The sequence below is a fragment of the Suricata suricatta genome, chromosome 8 (genome assembly GCF_006229205.1).
Source record: "Suricata suricatta isolate VVHF042 chromosome 8, meerkat_22Aug2017_6uvM2_HiC, whole genome shotgun sequence".
Lineage (NCBI taxonomy): Eukaryota > Metazoa > Chordata > Mammalia > Carnivora > Herpestidae > Suricata > Suricata suricatta.
In genome coordinates, this window is record NC_043707.1 from 133,924,631 (window position 1) to 133,943,064 (window position 18,434).

Sequence of the window (18,434 nt, forward strand, 5' to 3'; positions counted from 1 at the left end):
AGTTAGGTGCTTGACGTTCAAGCGCAGAGCGAGAGATGTTGTATCTTCACAGGCATTTGGGAGCCACTCAGAGAAAACCAGCTGCTTCGTAATAATCGTGCTGTTGAACACGGTGCTCTTCTTCTCGGAGCTTTGCTTTCCTCCACCACAAACAGTTCAGGAAACAGTTGTGTTCTGCCCCACATACGGCAGAAGGGGTTTGAGAAAAGCAGGGTCTGTTTTGCAGGAAGGCGTCAGGCCGTAGGTGAACGTGCTGTGTTTTCCTAGATGAGCCATTTCCCACAGGCTAGAGACAGGCCAGGCCTTCCAGGACTTTGCGCTAAGCTGAGCACATGTGTCTTGCCCGTAGACCACTCAGGCATCGGGAACCAAGAGGAGGATGTGCAGCTCACACTCCGGGCATGAGAGGGGCCCCTTCCTCGGAGTGGCCAGTCCTTCATCCGTGAGAGAGAGAATCAGTTTTCCCCTCCTTGCTTCCCAGGGGTGGAGCCAAGAGAGTATTTTACTAGAACATTTTCAATTCCTTGAAAATAAGTTGCCCCCATGCCACAGAGGAGAAGGATCTAGATTCTCCCATGTGGGATAAAGTTACGTAATCCTGCGCTTCAAATCCAAACTAATACCCAGGCCTCCCTGGTTGGGGCAATCTGGTTTCTGTGCAGTGCCTTGCTGAGCCTCCTGAAAAGACTCCAGCCTCTGGGCCTGGACTGTCAGTGACACAGAGCGCTCGTGGGCTCTGAACGGCCCCAAGCTCAGAGTCCCTGGTTTAGTTCTTACCTGCTTGACAGGCACGCGCATCACACTGAGTTATCAGTCCGTCACCTTTCTCGTAATTGATCTCTTTGCTGCTGCCTCTCAATTCTTTTTTTTTTCTTTTTAATCAGCTCTAAGTCTGGGCAGTGCAGTTTCTTGTAGAAAAACTAAAGGGACATTTATCACTCCCCAGATGTGGGATGCTAATGGAGCTCATTTTTCAAAGCCAGTGGTGAGCCATGGAAACTTGTGAAGGCCGCTGTCTGAGGGGACAGTTGTCTTGTTAACCGCCGGAACATCTGTGTGTCTGCCCTGTCCCCTGCCGGATCAGCTGCCTGCTAAGTTGTCACATCATTCTGGCTCTGGCGTGCGCCATTCCGTTGTTGCCACTTAATTCCTTACGCTGGAAAGTGTCTGAGTTTGGTCTCTGCCAGGGAGCTTTATTTTCTTCAAGACTATCACCACTGACCTGGTTCTATTTTTAAAAATACGGAAGGAGACCGATCTGACCATCTTTATTTAAAGCGCTGATTTTCCCTCTTCTTCAGGAAAGGACACGTAGCCTCTTTTTCACATTGTCTCACGCAGTGTTTCCCCTCGCTGTGTTGGATTCAGATTCCACCATTTTTTCCATTGGAGCATTTGATGTCCATAGGCTCGGTCTCCACCCATGAAGCCCTTTGAAAAGAGTATGGACCCCAATTTTTTTTAATATTTTTTTATTTCGAGAGGGAGAGAAAGAGTGAGCCTGAGCGGAGGAGGGGCGGGGGTGGGGGGGATGAAAGAATCACAAGCAGGCTCCATGCCGCCACCAGCACAGAGCCAGACACGGGGCTCGAACTCATGAACCATGAGTTCCTGACCTGAGCTGAAACCAAGAGTCGGACGCTTCACCGAGCCAGCCAGGCACCCCTGGGCCCCGTTAATTAAGATACCAGTTTGTGGCCATGTGGGCGTCTGCAGGTGGCTTGTAGCTTATTCCCAGGTCTCTGACTCTGTGTCTCTACTCCTGCCTCATTTGGCCAACTGTTCCTAACCCAAGGGCCTTGTTGATATAAAATCCATATTGTAAATAGATCTGACTGCTTGAGGACGCTGTGAAGACTTTGCCTCTAAGCCCCCCACTCAACTAGCTGTCCATGCCGCTGGCGTCTTCCCGTTTCACTCGGATGCATGACCCGCGCCATCTCAGTGTTCTTATTCGGGTCCTGAGGCTTCTGTGGATCTTTTAAACTATAGTTTTGGCTCTGCTGGAGTGTCCCAAGATACCATAGTGTCTTCAACAAAACTAATGTTTTACGAGCCCAAAATAGCTCCCCATAAGCCTGGTTTGCCCTGGGACAGTGTGTTGATAGGGAAGTAAGTGGTTGTTTCAGGTTACTTCATATGAATCGTTATTTGGGTACGGTAGCCAGGCGAGTAGCTTTTCCAGGGCTTATTAAAACAGTAACACAGTTAGCCAAGGAGCGCTAAGGCTTGAGTTGGAAAGTTCCGAGTCTTCTTGAAGAGCCCAACCATCTCCCAGCAGCATGGCCTGGACCCCTGTCCTGGGGACACCCTTCCCCGGGGCTCGGGGCTGTTCTCCTGGGAGGGGGTTGGCGCGCGTGGCCGTTGGATGGACAGGAGTCTCTTGCCCGGGAGGTTGGGCCAAAAGGCAAGCGGTTCCCCGTGCCTTTGTCCTGCTCCAGATCGATGCCTTCCAGCACATGCAGCACTTCGTGCAGACCGTGCAGCAGCAAGCGCAGCACGCCATCGCCACCGAGGACCAACAGCACAAGCAGGAGCTGCACAAGCTCATGGCCAGGTGAGGTCCCTGCAGGCCGGGGCCAGTCTCACTCCAGTTGCTCCAACGGTGGCTGCCTCCGCAGCACGGGGAGGGGGAGCGCTCCGGGCTCCTCGGGCTGCTGGGTGCTGACGCGGCTCTCGCCTTTTCCAGTAGGGACCCCAGGCGGCCATCGAATGCTGCTCCAGCGCCCCTGCTGCTGTCTCCCAGGGTTCGGCGGCCCGAGAGCATCCATGTGCCGGGGTCCTCCCTCCCGGCGTCTGGCTCTAGAGTTAGACTCCTTGTTGGCAGAGGCCAGATACGCCGCGACTGTGATGTGTGTCTTTAGAGGACTTAGTTACTTAACAGCTCTGTGCCTCAGTTTCCCCATCATAGAAAACGGGGATAATGAGAGCTCCTATCCGTGAGGGTGGCATGAGGGTTAACAGCGCAAATGCACCAATGATTTAGAGCCGTACCTGGAACAGAGGAGCGGTTAGTTAACATTGGCCCTTAATACTATCAGCATAAATGTGATGTTGTAAATGATCATCGATATGCAATACTTTGATATATTATTCATTATAAATGGAGGAGAAGGGAGAAGTGAGGGGGAAGCCAGGAGCAATTGATCAGAGAAGTTACTCAACAGCCAACACCCACCAAACACTGAAGTGGGGGGATGCGGGGCCAGGTCCAGACAGACCTGCTCATACCCGGTCCTGGTCTATACTAGCCTTGAAGGCCAGGTCAAGGAGAAGAGACGATAATCAAACATGTATCCCTAATGCCCGTTCTTCCCCTTTGTGTGTGGCGGGTCCTGGTGGGCCCATCACGTTGCTTCCGGAGAGCAAGCACCGCTGTCTCGTGCTCGTGCTCCCTGGACACCTTCACTTGTCCTCCTTGCTGGAGGGTGAGGGCCGGTGTGCGGGCGTGGTGACCCGGGGGCCTGTTCCTCTGTTTCCAGGTGTTTCCTGAAACTCGGGGAGTGGCAGCTGAACCTGCAGGGCATCAACGAGAGCACCATCCCCAAAGTGCTGCAGTACTACAGCGCCGCCACCGAGCACGACCGCGGCTGGTACAAGGTAACCGAGGCCAGGCTGTGTCCCAGCTCCGTGTCCCCTCCGGGGGGCAGAACCCGCTCCCAGTGGCCCGTGCCCCTGGGCTTTATGGCAGAACCTTATGGTTCGAGTCCGATCCTAGGCATTCGCTTGTTGGACTGTCAGAGGCCCCTCACAAGTTCAGTCGATACAGAAAGATTGAGAGAATCTTTTATCTGAGACCTTCATTGCACCATTATTATTACATGGTGTAGCACTGGGGAACGCTGTTTTCTTCTAGGCTCTTGGCCGATTGTTTTCCTGCGAGCATCTGGACCCACGGTTAATCTCTGGAACTCTGTCTTCCCTTGGGTCATCCATTCCTCCCCGGCTTCTTCCTGATTTCCATCCCTGCCTGGTCCTCATCTCAGAACTTAACTTTCTCTTATTTGTATTGGAAAGCTCTGGGTAACATCCTGTTCCGGCATAGGAGCCTTTTCAGGAAGATAAACAAAATTAGAAAATGTATCAAAGATGTGGTTGACGTGTAGCGGAGGGAATGTTGGAAGAACGCATCTTTGAGGAAGCACATGCCCTCGGTTTCTAGACCTCTGAGGGGCCTTCTGGTAACAGCCGCGTGGCGTAAGGGACGTCATCGATTTCTTTCCAGTATTTCTTTAACTTGCTGACACTTTGTGATTTAATCCCTCTGGGATCGGAAGGTGCATCTGAAGACCCAGAGCATCTATAGTCAAACTCGTATCCTGATTGAAGCATGCTCCATTCTGATCTGAAAAGGGCCTGTTTTGTGATACTCTCTCTAGAACAGCTTCAGTCCGAGTCTGGAAAAATCAATCTAGTAGCTGGAACCATTACCAATTAAAACTATCTCCTAACCAAATTAGAATCACGAGGGGAAAAAAACCTGACTCTGGGAACTTTAGGTTTTCCCTTGTAGGAGTCCTTTTGGGTTTATGCTGTCTTACTCTCCATGGGGTGGTCCTGTCTGCTCAGAGACCATTTCTGTCTTGCTCACTGCGTCCCCGGCTCCATGCCCAGCTCGTAGTGGAGACAGAAGAGCTATCTGTTGACTAAATGAAGGTATGGGGAAACTAAGCCCAGGTCAGCATAGAATTGTTATGTCAGTTATGATCGTCCTACTCTGCTTAGGTGGAAAATGGACACATTTATGTTAAAGAAAAGTTTCAGCACAGGAGGGATGCACAGGAGTTTCCTGATTGTCCAGGAAGTCCAACTATTAGCGGATTATTTAATGTCCTGTATCACTGCAAACTTTCAAGGCCCCAAATGGAAGCCGCCTCTGCCATCTACACCAGGCAGTGCCATGCTGCACTGTAACGGGGGTGGGGGTGGGGGGGGTCAGGTGGTGCCTCCTCCACCAGGATGAGCCTGGAGCATCTCCCACCAAGCAGTCGTTGCGCATCGGCTCTCTGACAGGCTGCACGCGGCCCGGATGGGAGCGCTGGATGGCAGGACACCAGCCCCCCGTGGCGTGCTCTTGATGTCCTCCCTGTCCCACTGGCCTGGAACCTGGTCCCGACTTCCACCATTGCTCCACTAAGTCTCTGCTCTCTCAAATAAGCTGTTTCACATACGGCTGCCAAAGGAATCTTCCAGACCTAGAATGAAATGGGACCTCCTTGCCCTCATATGTCAGCCCGTCCTTAATCTAACCCCGCCGCTCCACGATCCCTCCCCTCACCGTCCTCCTTCTCGGACCTGTGCTCCAGGCAGATCTGTTTGTTTCCTGTGACCGGCCATGTGCTGGCCACCCTGCGTCTTCGTCCCTAATCTCCCCAGGCCAGGAAGTTCCTGCCGCTGGCCTCTTGTCTTCCTCTTACCCATTGAAGGCTGCTCTTCAAGCCCTACCCCAAATCACTCCCTTCTGTGAAGCTTGCCCTGGCCTGCCCGTTGCCTGTGTCTCCTTGCCCCCCACCATTTGCCCATCGTCAGGTTGCCGGGCCCCCCACCAGGCCAGAAGGGCCCTGAGGGGAGGACTCTGGGCACCCCTCCCCTGCAGCACCCGCCACGGTGCTGGTACAGTAAGGGCCCCACAGAACGAAGGAATCGGGCTGCCTCAAGCAAAAGGCCCCATTCCCGAGTGTTTCGGTGGAGCTTTGCCCTGCTGGCCCCTGAGAGGGCAGGGCGGCCCCCTGGTGCTCAGGCCCGCTCATCCTCGACTTTCGCCGCACCCAGGCCTGGCACGCGTGGGCAGTGATGAACTTCGAGGCAGTGCTGCACTACAAACATCAGAACCAAGCCCGGGACGAGAAGAAGAAGCTGCGCCACGCCAGCGGGGCCAACATCACCAGCACGGCCACTGCTGCCACCACGGCGGCCACGGCCACCGCCACGGCCACCAGCACCGAGGGCAGCAACAGCGAGAGCGAGGCCGAGAGCACTGAGAACAGCCCCACCCCGTCCCCTCTGCAGAAGAAGGTCACTGAGGTACCCTTCCCTTCCTCCCTCACCGAGGACGGACCCAGGTGGCAGGCGCTCCGAGGGGCGGGGTGGTGGGGGCCCCTCAGGAACCTGGGCTTCACCCGCAAGTGCCCGGTGCAGCCAGACGACGTGGCTTGTTCACCGTCCGGCGTTGTTGCAGATGGTGCTCTTATGCGCGTATTTGTTTCTGAGGCGTTGCTGTGGCCCCGGAGCTGAAGATTGAGTTTCTTGTCATTCTTTCCGTGAGAATGAGCTCATTCCCTTCAAGCCCTGCAGCTGCGTGTGTGGGTGGCCGTGCGCATCTGCGGGTCCGCGCAAGGACAGGCCAGCGGCGTCCGTCCTCTGCCTTCTCCTTCCCCCACCGCGCCCCGCCTCCCGCCAGGCTGTCAGTTCAGAGAGCAGCATGTTCAGTCTCTGTGTCCCTCCTCCTGCCACCCCGCTCAGGGAGCCGCCATTAGCCCAAGACGATAGTGATTGTGACACAGTTGCCACTTATTGAGGCTTGCTGCGTGCCGTGTACCAGTCCCAAGGCTTCTCATGCTTTAACTGATTAAACTTGGTAACCGCTCCTTGAAGTAGATACTGTCGGTATGCTGCTGGGCCCCTTTTATGGATGAGAAAACTAAGGCAAGAGTGCCCCTCAACACGTGTGTGTTCCAACAGGATTTGTCCAAAACCCTCTTGATGTACACGGTCCCTGCCGTCCAGGGCTTCTTCCGGTCCATCTCCTTGTCGCGTGGCAACAACCTCCAGGACACGCTGAGGTATCGGAGGAGGGCGGGGCCGCTAGGCTGTGTGAGCCACAGGACACACACATGAGGTCCCCTCGCCCTGCCCCACCCCACGGCCTCCACCTGCCAAGACCCAGGAGGAGGAGTGGCCTGGGAGCACTGTGTGTGCGCTTGGTTCCGTCGGGAGGAAGCCCGAGTGCTGAAGTCGCCTCAGCTCTGAAAGGCCATGTAAGGCCAATCCAGAGAGGGGAGGTAACACGGGGCAGCCGGGTCCCACATTTAGCCCGTGGCCACTGCTCTACAGGCGACTTTCCATACGTGCAGAGATTATCCGTGGTTAGCCCTGGGCTCTTCTGTCTGATTTCCAGGCTTACACGGTGCCAATCCCGCTATGTTATCTGGGATAAAATAAGCGCTCACTCTGGACGCCCCTCCTTGCGTTGAGCCGAGTACGAAACGGCCATCACCACCCACCCTTCAAGGTCATTCCGAGAACAGAATTTGAGGAGCCACCGATTTGAGGCCCTGCCACTTAATTCTTTTCTCAAGAGCCTTGAAAATTAGACACACACACACACACACAAGCTGGGAGACTACATTTTCTGTGACTTTCTCGTTCTCCCCCCAGAGTTCTCACCCTGTGGTTTGATTACGGGCACTGGCCGGATGTGAACGAAGCCTTGGTGGAGGGGGTGAAGGCGATCCAGATTGACACGTGGCTGCAGGTGAGGCGGGGCAGACTCACTCCTGGGCTGCCCTTCCTGGAGTCGCGGGGGTTCACCTGCAGTGGCAGAGGTGGGATCGCCCCGTAGCTTCTTCAGGTCCTCCCAGAGGGCTGCAGGGAATGAGCCTTCCAGAGCTTGCCAGCCTCTGCCACCACAAGTTTTACGAGCCGGCCGTTGCCTAGGAGAGTAAGTGGTTGTTTCTCTGTCTCACGTGCTGCGTTCCGTGTCGTTCTGAATACCAGGTCATACCGCAGCTCATCGCAAGGATTGATACGCCCAGGCCCTTGGTGGGGCGCCTCATCCACCAGCTTCTCACGGACATTGGCCGGTACCACCCCCAGGTACGAGGGCACCCGGGGCCAGTTCTCCTCGAACAGCTGGCCCTTTGACCTGGTCCACAGCCTCTCCCAAAGTTGCTCTGAGGACAGGAACTGGGGCCAGGCACCCCATCTGTCCGGCTGGACGTCCCAGACCCAGGGACCTTTCTGAAGGGAAAGAGCCCCCCAACCACCCTGAGGCTGAGCAGCCTCCCTCCCACCGCCCGGTGGCCTCAGAGGAGTGCGACAGCCATTTTTCTTGTCCTCCTGAAAGCCAGACTTTGCGAGTGTTCCTTCTGTGTCTGCCTCAGGCGCTCATCTATCCCCTGACCGTGGCCTCCAAGTCCACCACCACGGCCCGCCACAATGCGGCCAACAAGATTCTGAAGAACATGTGTGAGCACAGCAACACCCTTGTCCAGCAGGCCATGATGGTGAGTCAGGGGTCAGGGTGGCCTTCACCGACCCTGCCACCCAGCCCAAGGTCTCGAGGGGGATGGTTTCTTCCTGACGACAGTGCTGCCGGAAGCAGGACCTCCTGTCTCTCCAAGACATGCCTTTTTTTTTTTTTGAGAGAGAGAGAGAGTGTGTGAGCAGGGGAGGGACAGAGAAGGGGGAGAGAGAGAGAGAGAGAGAGAGAGAGAGAGAGAGAATCTCAGGCAGACTCCACACCGCATGGAGCCCGGTGTGGGACTCGATCCCATAACCCTGGGATCATGACCTGAACCAAGACCAACAGACACTCTACCAACGAGCCACCCATGCGCCCCGAGACAGGCCTTCCTGAGGTTAGCTCATGCTCGGTGCTTCTCCCCATCCCCGTTTTGGTCCAGGTGAGTGAGGAGCTGATCCGTGTGGCCATCCTCTGGCACGAGATGTGGCACGAAGGCCTGGAAGAAGCCTCTCGTTTATACTTTGGGGAGAGGAACGTGAAAGGCATGTTTGAGGTGTTGGAGCCCCTGCATGCTATGATGGAACGGGGCCCCCAGACTCTGAAGGAAACATCTTTTAATCAGGTATGTGGTAAGAAAGCGCGGCACGACGTGACCCAAAGTCATTAGCAGACCCTTTCCCTCCGGCCTTTCTGCTGACTCGAATACAGCATACTCCGACAGAGGTCACAGACTATAAAAACACCAGCAGTGTCATTGTCACTGACTTCTGGGAACCCTCCCCAAATTTTAACTGGAAAACCCCAAGATGCTTCCCGAGGGCATCTCGCCTCCCCTCTGACCTTCCTTTGCCCATAAGCCGTCTCCAGGCCTCACCCAGGGCCGGAGCCGTCCGGCCGTAGCGTGTGCCCGAGTTCTGCCGTCTGTGTTTGGGGTGCAGCCCGCGGCTTAGTCCCCACCTTGGTAGCTCATGTACCGCCCCCGCTTCCCTGCTCAGGCATATGGTCGAGACTTAATGGAAGCCCAAGAATGGTGCCGGAAGTACATGAAATCGGGAAACGTCAAGGACCTCACTCAGGCCTGGGACCTCTATTATCACGTGTTCAGACGAATCTCAAAGCAGCTGCCTCAGGTTGGTCTTTAGGTTCTGACAGGGTTAACTGTCACTGTGATCCTGCATGTTTTACTTCGTATGAACATCTTAACACTAATTCTGAAGCATCGGGCTTCACTTCTGTATGCAGACTTGACTTTGGGACAAGTCATTGCTGCGAGCAGTCCTTTGAAAACTACCTAAATGGCACTGAAATTCCTCCCTGGAGGCAGAAACCTCAACCCTGTGCTACTTATTCACAGCTCACCTCCTTAGAACTGCAATATGTTTCCCCCAAACTCCTGATGTGCCGGGACCTCGAACTGGCCGTGCCGGGAACCTACGACCCCAACCAGCCGATCATCCGCATTCAGTCCATAGCGCCGTCTCTGCAGGTCATCACCTCCAAGCAGAGGCCCCGGAAGTTAACCCTCATGGGTAAGGACCCGTGTGTGTGTGTGTGTGTGTGTGTGTGTGTGTGTGTGTGCGCGCGCGCGCTCCCGCCACCCGCGTTCCCTCCTCCGACCCTGGCCGAACCCCTGCCCTTTCCTGAAATCACCGCTTACCGTTCACACCGCCAATCTTTCACATGCGACATCTCGCTCCGGCTCATTGAGAGAGAAACAGGGCAAGCGGCTTCCTGTCCCAGCCTCCTCGGGGCTCGCGCTGTGTTCCTATCACGTGCTCGCTTACGTGAAGCCAAACAACCCGCAGTGGGACAGCTGGAGGGAACCGTGAGGGTGGACAGCGTGGGGCCGTGGGGGTGGTGGGCGGCCGTGGGGGACTGACCAGGCCAGCGAAGAGGCGCCTGGATGCACGTGTGGCAGGTGACGAGCAGGGCTGGAGAAAGGGCTCCTGGGCTCCTGAATCTTCTTTTTTACCATCACAGTCTCTGTCTGTGGGAAATGATTTTGTAAAATAAACAACTGAAGTTGAAGTGAGTTCTCAGGGGAGCTCGATGACCCCGAGTCGTTCCGGGAGGCCTGGATGCTCCAGGGGCCCTTTGAGTTTGTCATCTCTAAAAAGGCTCATGCTAATTATTTATTTAAAAAGTGTTTATTCATTTTTGGGAGAGAGAGAGAGCCAGTGCACATGAGCAGAGGAGTGGCAGAAGATGGTAGGGACAGAGGATCCGAAGCGGGCTCTGAACTGACAGCAGCGAGCCTGATGCGGGGCTTGAACTCAAAAACCATGAGATCATGACCTGAGCTGAAGTTGGACAATCAACCAATTGAGCCCCCAGGCGCCCCAAAAAGGCTCATGATTTTTAAATGCAGTAGTTATTCACCACCAGTTAATCATGGTACACGGGTGATTGTCTCCGTGGGCTGGTGTCTCCTAACACTATATTGTGTGTCAGTCAGGTTCTCCACGGTATTTCATTAGAGACGTGGATGAAGGACTTGTGTCCAGGGGAAGCTGTGAGCAGAGTTAAGAGAGCCAACAGCAAGAAGCTGTGACTTATCCCCACCCTCCAGACCCAAAAGGGCAAGGAACCCATTGAGGGCACGTAACCTGGAAAGAGAGGCCACCCACCAGAAGTCATAGCCCAGACAGAGGCAACACAGCTATTTCTAGAAGCCTGGCCGCTTGCCAGGGACAAACCCTTGGGCCTCTCCCTCTTCCCGCCTCTGACCTCCCGCCATTGTCCAGGCCCAACTGGGAGCCTGGATGCTGCAGTGGGTGAGGGTCAGGCTTCACAGGGCCCAAGCACGCCAGGGAAGGGCAGAGAGTGGGCTGTGAGGGGAACATAAGAGTGACCATCTCTGTGCAGAATCCTCCCTTACCCTCCAACACAGAGCTTTTTTCAATTTGATTTCTCATTTGACCACCATCTCCCTGGGAGAGCATCAAAACAGGCGCCATTCTTTCATGAGGTCTAGGGCACTTTTTTCGTGTTTGGGTGGTGTGACTGGGTAGGGGCCGCATAGTCTGTGGGAGCTCGTGAGTCCGGGGCTGGTCTGTGCTAACTGCTCCCACCGTTCCTCACAGGCAGCAACGGGCATGAGTTTGTTTTCCTCCTGAAGGGCCACGAGGACCTGCGGCAAGACGAACGGGTGATGCAGCTCTTCGGCCTGGTGAACACCCTCCTGGCCAACGACCCCACGTCTCTTCGCAAGAACCTCAGGTATTCAGGACACGGGGGACACGGCAGTGACGGCACAGGTCTTCTAGGGTCTCCTTACGTCCCTTCACGAAATCAGTTCTAGAACTATATGCCAGACAGGAAGTCCTCGACAGCCAAGGTGGCAGGCACAGAGAGAAGAATTCTCCTTACTTTTAACATGCTTGCACAGGAAATGCCTGTGACAACCGCCAATGGAACACCCCGTGGCCGTTAGACTAGAGGTGCTGCACATTTGGTGTGTTTGACCTTGCCCGTCTACCCTGCTCCCTTCCTCCTCTTCCCGTTAAGAACACAGATGTTAAGTTGGGAGGTTGTTTCCGGCCAAGAAATAGTCACTGGGCCGCTCTGCTGCAGCAGGGAGAGGGTCAGGCAGGTTGAGGAGGCTGATGCTGTCCCATCCATGGCCGTGTCCTTCTTGGAAGGGCCCTCGTTGCACCTCCCAACAGCCTGTGCGGGGGCTTCGTTCAGCCCATTTACACGTGCTGTGAGTGGGTCAAAGATGGGCTCTGTTTACCGTCCAATAACCCCCCTCTCCCGCGGGCGCCAGCATCCAGAGATACGCCGTCATCCCCCTCTCCACCAACTCGGGCCTCATCGGCTGGGTCCCCCACTGTGACACACTGCACGCCCTCATCCGGGACTACCGGGAGAAAAAGAAGATCCTGCTCAACATCGAGCATCGCATCATGTTGCGGGTACGTGGCGAGGCTGCCGAGCCTAGCGCTTTGACGTCTTGACGTAGCTCACGAGTTGAGAAATCTGGGCAGAGCTGTATTTCCCGTTCTCGGTGCGTGTATGTCACTGAGAAGTCTACGGGGGAGAGCAGCTACTGAAGAAGCTTGAATGAAGTGAGTCCTAAAGCAGATCACCTCTAAGAAACAGAAGGACCCTGACGTCCAGGAATTAGGTTTCGATCCTTCTAGGTGAGACTGGACAGGATGTTTCCAGGCAGTGTGTATCGACTGAACACCTAATGAGTCCGGGGCACTGGCCACAAGGTTTAGCAGATGCAAGAGTAATAAGAGACTTGTTTGTTACCCCGAACCTGGACGCCTCCGCTGTGCTCATTCACAGCAGGAGGCTGGTCCTCGGGCCGGGCCTGATACTTTATCCTCAGGCCCTGCAAGTTCCCCAGGGTCCTCGGCTTTGCGTGGCCGCACCCTTCTTCCTTCTGCACTGTTCTCATTTCCTTGTGGGCTGGGGTGGCGAAACCAGACCCCAGCTCTGCCTGGGCGCGGAGCCTTACTTCGTCCTGGGTTGCGGCTGCTCTCAGAATGGCTGTGTCCTGTCGCAGATGGCTCCGGACTACGATCACCTGACGCTGATGCAGAAGGTGGAGGTGTTTGAGCACGCCGTCAACAACACAGCCGGGGATGACCTGGCCAAGCTGCTGTGGCTGAAAAGCCCCAGCTCCGAGGTAAGACGCGCCCGCCTCCCCGAGCACGCCGCGCCCCCCGCTCGCTCACCTGTCCGGGCTGGCCTTGTCGGTTGTGCCATGCGCCTGGTGGACTCGTCTTTGTGACAGTTAGCCACAGACTCTGTGCAGTCTTTTATAACAGAAGTTAAATGGGCGAGCCGCGCAGTTCAGCAGATACAGATTTAGTAACTTAACGTTTCTCCCATTTCTTATGATGGTATTTGAGCTCTTTTTATTAAGGCCATTAAATCTTTTTCATGTATGTTGTAACATTCCTGTCTGTTCGGCTTTTTAATTTTGTTAATGTTAATGTTTCTTGGCTTGGGATTTTTGTTTTGTTTTTGATAAGCAAACATTTTTGAAGCCAGACATTTCCAGATTTTTTATCCTTTTCTTTGAAGTTTCTACCTGTGGCCTTATATTTAGAAAGACCATTTCCACCTCAAGGCTATGTGTCTTTTTATGTTCATTTTCATGTACTGATTCTAAGATTCGTTTCTCCATTTAAATCCTCAACCCAGGGGCATCTGGGTGGCTCAGTCAGTTAAGTGTCCATCTCTTGACTTCAGCTCAGATCATGATCTTGTGGTTCGTGAGATCAAGCCCCATGTCAGGCTCTGGGCTGACCGTGCAGAGTCTGCTTGGGATTCTCTCTCCCTCTCTCTGTGTTCCACTCCTGCTCGCATGCTCTCTCCCTCCCTCTCAAAAATAAACAAACATTTAAAAATAAATAAATCCTTAGCCCAATTCAGAATTTAAGATTTAAGGTTTTTTTGAAGTTTATTTATTTTGAGACCGAGAGAATGGGCCATGTGCAGACTGAGGAGGAGCAGAGAGAAAGAGTCCAAAGCAGGCTCCGCACTAAGAGCATGGAGCCCGACGGGGGGCTCAACCCCATGAACCTTGACTTCATCACCTGAGCTGAAGTTGGACGTTTAACCTACTGAGCTGGGCCACCCAGTTCACTTTTTAAAAGATGATTAGCCAACGACCATACTATTCAGCAAATAATCCACCCTTTCCCTCCTATGTAAGAAAGTCCATTTTTATTATACAAAAATTTTTTTCTGTGCCATTGGATTTCTTTCTGGGGCTTCTGTTTTATTTCACTGATCTTTCCAAAGCCTATTTCTCCTCAACTACCACACTATTTCACATACCATATTATCAATACAACTGTTAGTAAGAAGTCTTTTCTCATTGGCTATTTTCATTTTTCTCTTCTTCCAGATAAATTTTGGGATCCTTTTGTCCCCCCAGAAAAGTACCACTGAAGTTTTAGTGGCATTGCATTAAATGTATCAAATAATTTTGGAGGTTATTACATTTTTTTCTGTCTTAAATGGATATTGTCATCTACTCAGATCTTTATATTCCTAAGCAAAGGTTAATTTTTTTATTCATCTAGGTTCTGTCCATCTCTGAGTTTATTCCAAGCATAGTTTATTAATTGTAAATGAGATTTTTATTCCATTTTATGTTATTAACTGGTGACGGATGGAATATTAAAAAGCAGCTGATTGAGGTGTAATTGCGTTGAAGCTAGTTGTCTTCCAGAGCCTTCGTTCAAGTGTGCTTCTGTTTCTGTGTTCCAGGTGTGGTTTGACCGGAGAACCAACTACACCCGCTCTCTAGCGGTCATGTCCATGGTTGGGTATATTTTGGGCCTAGGAGATAGGTGAGCAAACTTAATTTTGTTTCTTCAGTGCTTTTCCGACACTGTACCTTTCTTAAACAGTTTCCTTTTCTTTTCACTTGTATTTTGTACCCCAGGCCTCGTTTGCAGCATCAGCCTTAGGTCCCAATTTATTATCCACATGACAGAGCCATACAACAAACTAAAGAGAAGAGAAACCTCACTCCTAGGGTCCTACTTTTTCCCTAAGTTGGTTTAATATATTAAAAACCGTATGCAAGGGCACCTGCCTGGCTCATTCAGGAGCGCGGGTGACTCTTGATGCCGAGGTTGCAAATTCAAGCCTCGCGGTGCGTGCAGAGCTTACTTAAAGGAAAAAAACAATCTCGATTGATTGTATTGATTCAATAAACATTTATCAGTCACCGCTGTGCTAAGTCATTCTGTTTCTGTGACTGAAGCCAAAGTAGATCCTCCTGATACGTCTGCCTAATAAATTGTATCTGAATGTACTGACTAAAAAAGTACTTCAGGAATATTCAGAAACTGACTCCCCAGAAGTCTGAAAAACGAGTTCTCTGATATCTACTCTCTCCTGGGCTCATGTCTCGTGCAACACTTTGGGAGTAAAATAATGTTTTCCCACAAAAATAATAAATTCTTGTTTCTGAAAAGGACCAAGAGAATTCCTGGTGACCAAAACCAGATGACCTAGATTGGCCCGGGGGCTCAGAGGTGAGACCCTGTGATCGATGCTGAGGGTTGGCGATAGAGCCTTGTCACTCTGAGATGCCAGCACCGCCAGAAATGATTTCTCTGGTGACCAGAGGCCTTGGGAAAGCGACTTGGGATTCACGGAGATACATCTTCGTTTCAGACCTGGGACAGGGATCCGCAAACTTTGTAAAGGACCAGATAAGAAATAATCTAGTCTTTGCTGCCCACACAGTGTCTCCCAGCTCCTCACGCCTGCTGTCGTAGCACAAAAGCAGCCTGCGACAAAACGTGACTCAGCACGGCCACGTTCAGGAAAACGTGGTTTGCAGGAGTGGGCAGGGCCTGGCCGTGGCCTGTGGCCACGGCCTGGAATATCACATCCTTGTTGGTTGATTCATCAGTGCTGCTCCAGTGACCTCTTCCGGTGTCTCTCCTGTTTCCCAGACACCCATCCAACCTAATGCTGGACCGGCTGAGTGGGAAGATCCTGCACATTGACTTTGGGGACTGCTTCGAGGTGAGCGCGTGTTCTAGAACACCATGTACAGCTTACCTTCCAGATGGCTGCTTTTTTCCCTCTGACCATTCTGGCAAATTTAAGCCCAAAATGATTATCGTGACTCCTGCCTCTCCTACCAAAGCAATAGAAAGTCAATCCAAGGAACGAAATCGGTGCTCAATGATAACTTATCATCCGAGGCCCTCCGGAGGCAAGCGCCATTGTTCACACACCGTCAGTGGAGGGGTCCTGTCCCCGACACAGCCTGCCGGTCAAAGGCCTGGTGGGAAGCACTCTTGTCCTTTTTCTTTTTCCCCTCTATCCCTTTGTTCTCTCTCTCTCTCTAGTTGTCTTTAAAGCCCTGTGACAAGTCCCCTCACTAAACTCAGGCTACTTCACTTCTGCACCCTGATGAAAACCAACACAAAGAAAAGCCCCCTCCCTTCGCCTGGCATTCGCTAAAGAAAACAGTCTAACTGCCGCACGTGGGTTCTCTCTGATTTCCCCACAGGTCGCTATGACCAGGGAGAAGTTTCCAGAGAAGATTCCGTTTAGACTAACCAGGATGCTGACCAATGCCATGGAGGTGAGCGAGCTGCCTTGGAAGGAGGGGGCTAGTACAGTCGGGCCCGCTCTGAACACACACTTGCTCGTTGGATCTCATCAGTCCCCCAGAGGACCTGGGCGGCTTCTGTAGCGCTTTCCTGATATTTCCATTGTGTTCGAAATGATCCGTCTCTGAGCGTCGCTCCATGCTTCACGTCAGACCTTGTCTCCTACAAGGCCTGACCTGACCCCTTGCTCGGAATGCGTTCCCATCCTGCTACGTCAGTAATGGCCTGTGTCTGCTTCCTGAGTGCGGGGGAAACAGAGCCTCTCGACTTGCTTCTGGTCATGAGGCCGTAAGGGGTGGAGCCGGGGCCAGCGACTTCTGTGGTGAGTGGCTCTGGTCCTGCAGGTCACTGGTCTGGACGGCAACTACAGAATCACATGCCACACGGTGATGGAAGTGCTGCGGGAGCACAAGGACAGCGTCATGGCCGTGCTGGAAGCCTTTGTCTACGACCCCTTGCTGAACTGGAGGTTGATGGACAGTGAGTATGAGCAGGTGCCTGGGAGCTGGGACCCACACCCTACAGACGGGGACTACCTGATGCCCTCCACTCCTCCACTGACCTCTGCCCCTGCCAGCCTGGGCCTGGGGTATATTACTGGGCTACCACATTGTGCTTACACAGAGCGGTTCTCATGGCTGGAAATGAATTTCAAGTTTGTTTGGGTTTTTTTAACTAGAACAGAAAACGCCGATCACCAATTTAAATATTAATTAAGGGCCGCCTGGGTGGCTCATTCCCTTAAGCGTCCAACTCTTGATTTCAGCTCAGGTCATGATCTCCTAGTTCTTGAGATCGAGCCCCAAATCAGGCTCTGTGCTCTCAGTGCTGAGTCTGCTTGGGGTTCTCACTCTCCCTCTTTCTCTGCCCCGCCCCCCGACTTGCTTGCTTTCTCTCTCTCAAAAATAAAACTTAAAAAAAAAAAATCTATTTGGAGCACCTGGTGGCTCAGTCAGTTAAGCCTCCGACTTCGGCTCAGGTCATGATCTCGCAGTTCCTGAGTTCGAGCCCCACGTCCGGCTCTGTGCTGACACTCAGAGCCTGGGGCCTGCTTCAGAGTCTGTGTCTCCCTCTCTCTCTGCCCCTCCCCCACTCACACTCGGTCTCTCTCAAAAATAAACATTAAAAAATATATATAAAAATAAAACATTTGTTATAAATAAATATTTCTTTTTCAGGATAAACTAAGTGCCCTAGTGGTGTTTGTTTCTTTCGTATAGAGTAGCCAGCCGGCGTCTTGACAGGAGACACAGCAGTCATGACCTAGGGTAGCAACCTCTCTGACGCCCCCTTGCTCCTCCTCCTCAGAAGGGGGTGACTGACACAGGTGTCTCAACCACTGCCAATAAACTCTGCTTTCACCCTCTGTTATCTGGTCCCCAGCGTCCAAATTCAGCTCAGCGACATAGCGAATCCCACAGGACTGGACCCCCTGCTCACATTCGCCCCCTGACTCCTGAGTGACCCAGCCTGAGTGCTCCCCAAGGCTCTTTAGCTCTTAGAAAGATTGTATTTTTATGGTTGTATCAACCCAGTTTCTTTCAAGTGACAGTTGGAAGCACTTTTTATCCTCTCTTTATTTCTTTCCCTAGCAAATACCAAAGGCAACAAGCGGTCGCGAACACGGACAGATTCCTACTCTGCTGGCCAGTCAGTAGGTGGGTGCCTCCCATGGGAGACTGCAGATCTGTCCCCTTCACGCAGAGTCTGTCTCGAACGGGACGAGCTTCGTTCTTGCCGTTAGGACGCACGATGGAAAGCGGTAACGGACGCCGACTATGAAGGAAGGAAGCATGTATTTCTAGAGGCTCTGTACCAGTGATGCCGTCATGCAGGAACTGTCACTGCTAAAATATCATCTAATGGGCGCTCATGTAACTTGAAAGCGTTGGTCTAGAAATAGTTATTGAGCACATGTGTTTTTATTTAATGCCTCTCAGGATGGGGTGGGTACCTAAGGCTCAGAAATTTTGATCAAACTATCCAATCTTAATCTAGCTGTAAAAACACAATTGAAAGTATGTCTGAATATTAGCCAGGATATGCCCTTGAATGCTGTCTGGATTGGAATAATTATTAGCTGTACTACCATGGGCCTAGAGCATTGTTAGTGGCTCAGAAACAGCAGCAGATGCATATTCATGCTG

At 52.7% G+C, this 18,434-nt stretch overlaps 1 protein-coding gene across 2 annotated transcripts in view; it reads left to right on the top strand.

Annotated features, from left to right (window-relative positions):
* Positions 1-18,434, top strand: part of MTOR (mechanistic target of rapamycin kinase) — a 137,306-nt gene that overhangs the window by 113,143 nt on the left and 5,729 nt on the right. Inside the window, exons 37-54 of one of the 2 annotated variants that reach the window (XM_029946054.1) lie at positions 2,442-2,557; positions 3,483-3,600; positions 5,773-6,024; positions 6,682-6,782; positions 7,378-7,474; positions 7,717-7,815; positions 8,103-8,225; positions 8,625-8,807; positions 9,181-9,315; positions 9,540-9,714; positions 11,269-11,404; positions 11,952-12,099; positions 12,699-12,821; positions 14,417-14,499; positions 15,619-15,691; positions 16,185-16,259; positions 16,632-16,767; positions 17,880-17,945. In XM_029946054.1, coding sequence (XP_029801914.1) covers positions 2,442-2,557; positions 3,483-3,600; positions 5,773-6,024; positions 6,682-6,782; positions 7,378-7,474; positions 7,717-7,815; positions 8,103-8,225; positions 8,625-8,807; positions 9,181-9,315; positions 9,540-9,714; positions 11,269-11,404; positions 11,952-12,099; positions 12,699-12,821; positions 14,417-14,499; positions 15,619-15,691; positions 16,185-16,259; positions 16,632-16,767; positions 17,880-17,945 — 2,239 coding nt within the window. The remainder of the gene's footprint in view (positions 1-2,441; positions 2,558-3,482; positions 3,601-5,772; positions 6,025-6,681; positions 6,783-7,377; positions 7,475-7,716; positions 7,816-8,102; positions 8,226-8,624; positions 8,808-9,180; positions 9,316-9,539; positions 9,715-11,268; positions 11,405-11,951; positions 12,100-12,698; positions 12,822-14,416; positions 14,500-15,618; positions 15,692-16,184; positions 16,260-16,631; positions 16,768-17,879; positions 17,946-18,434) is intronic. The other variant, XM_029946053.1, reaches the window with a different exon arrangement.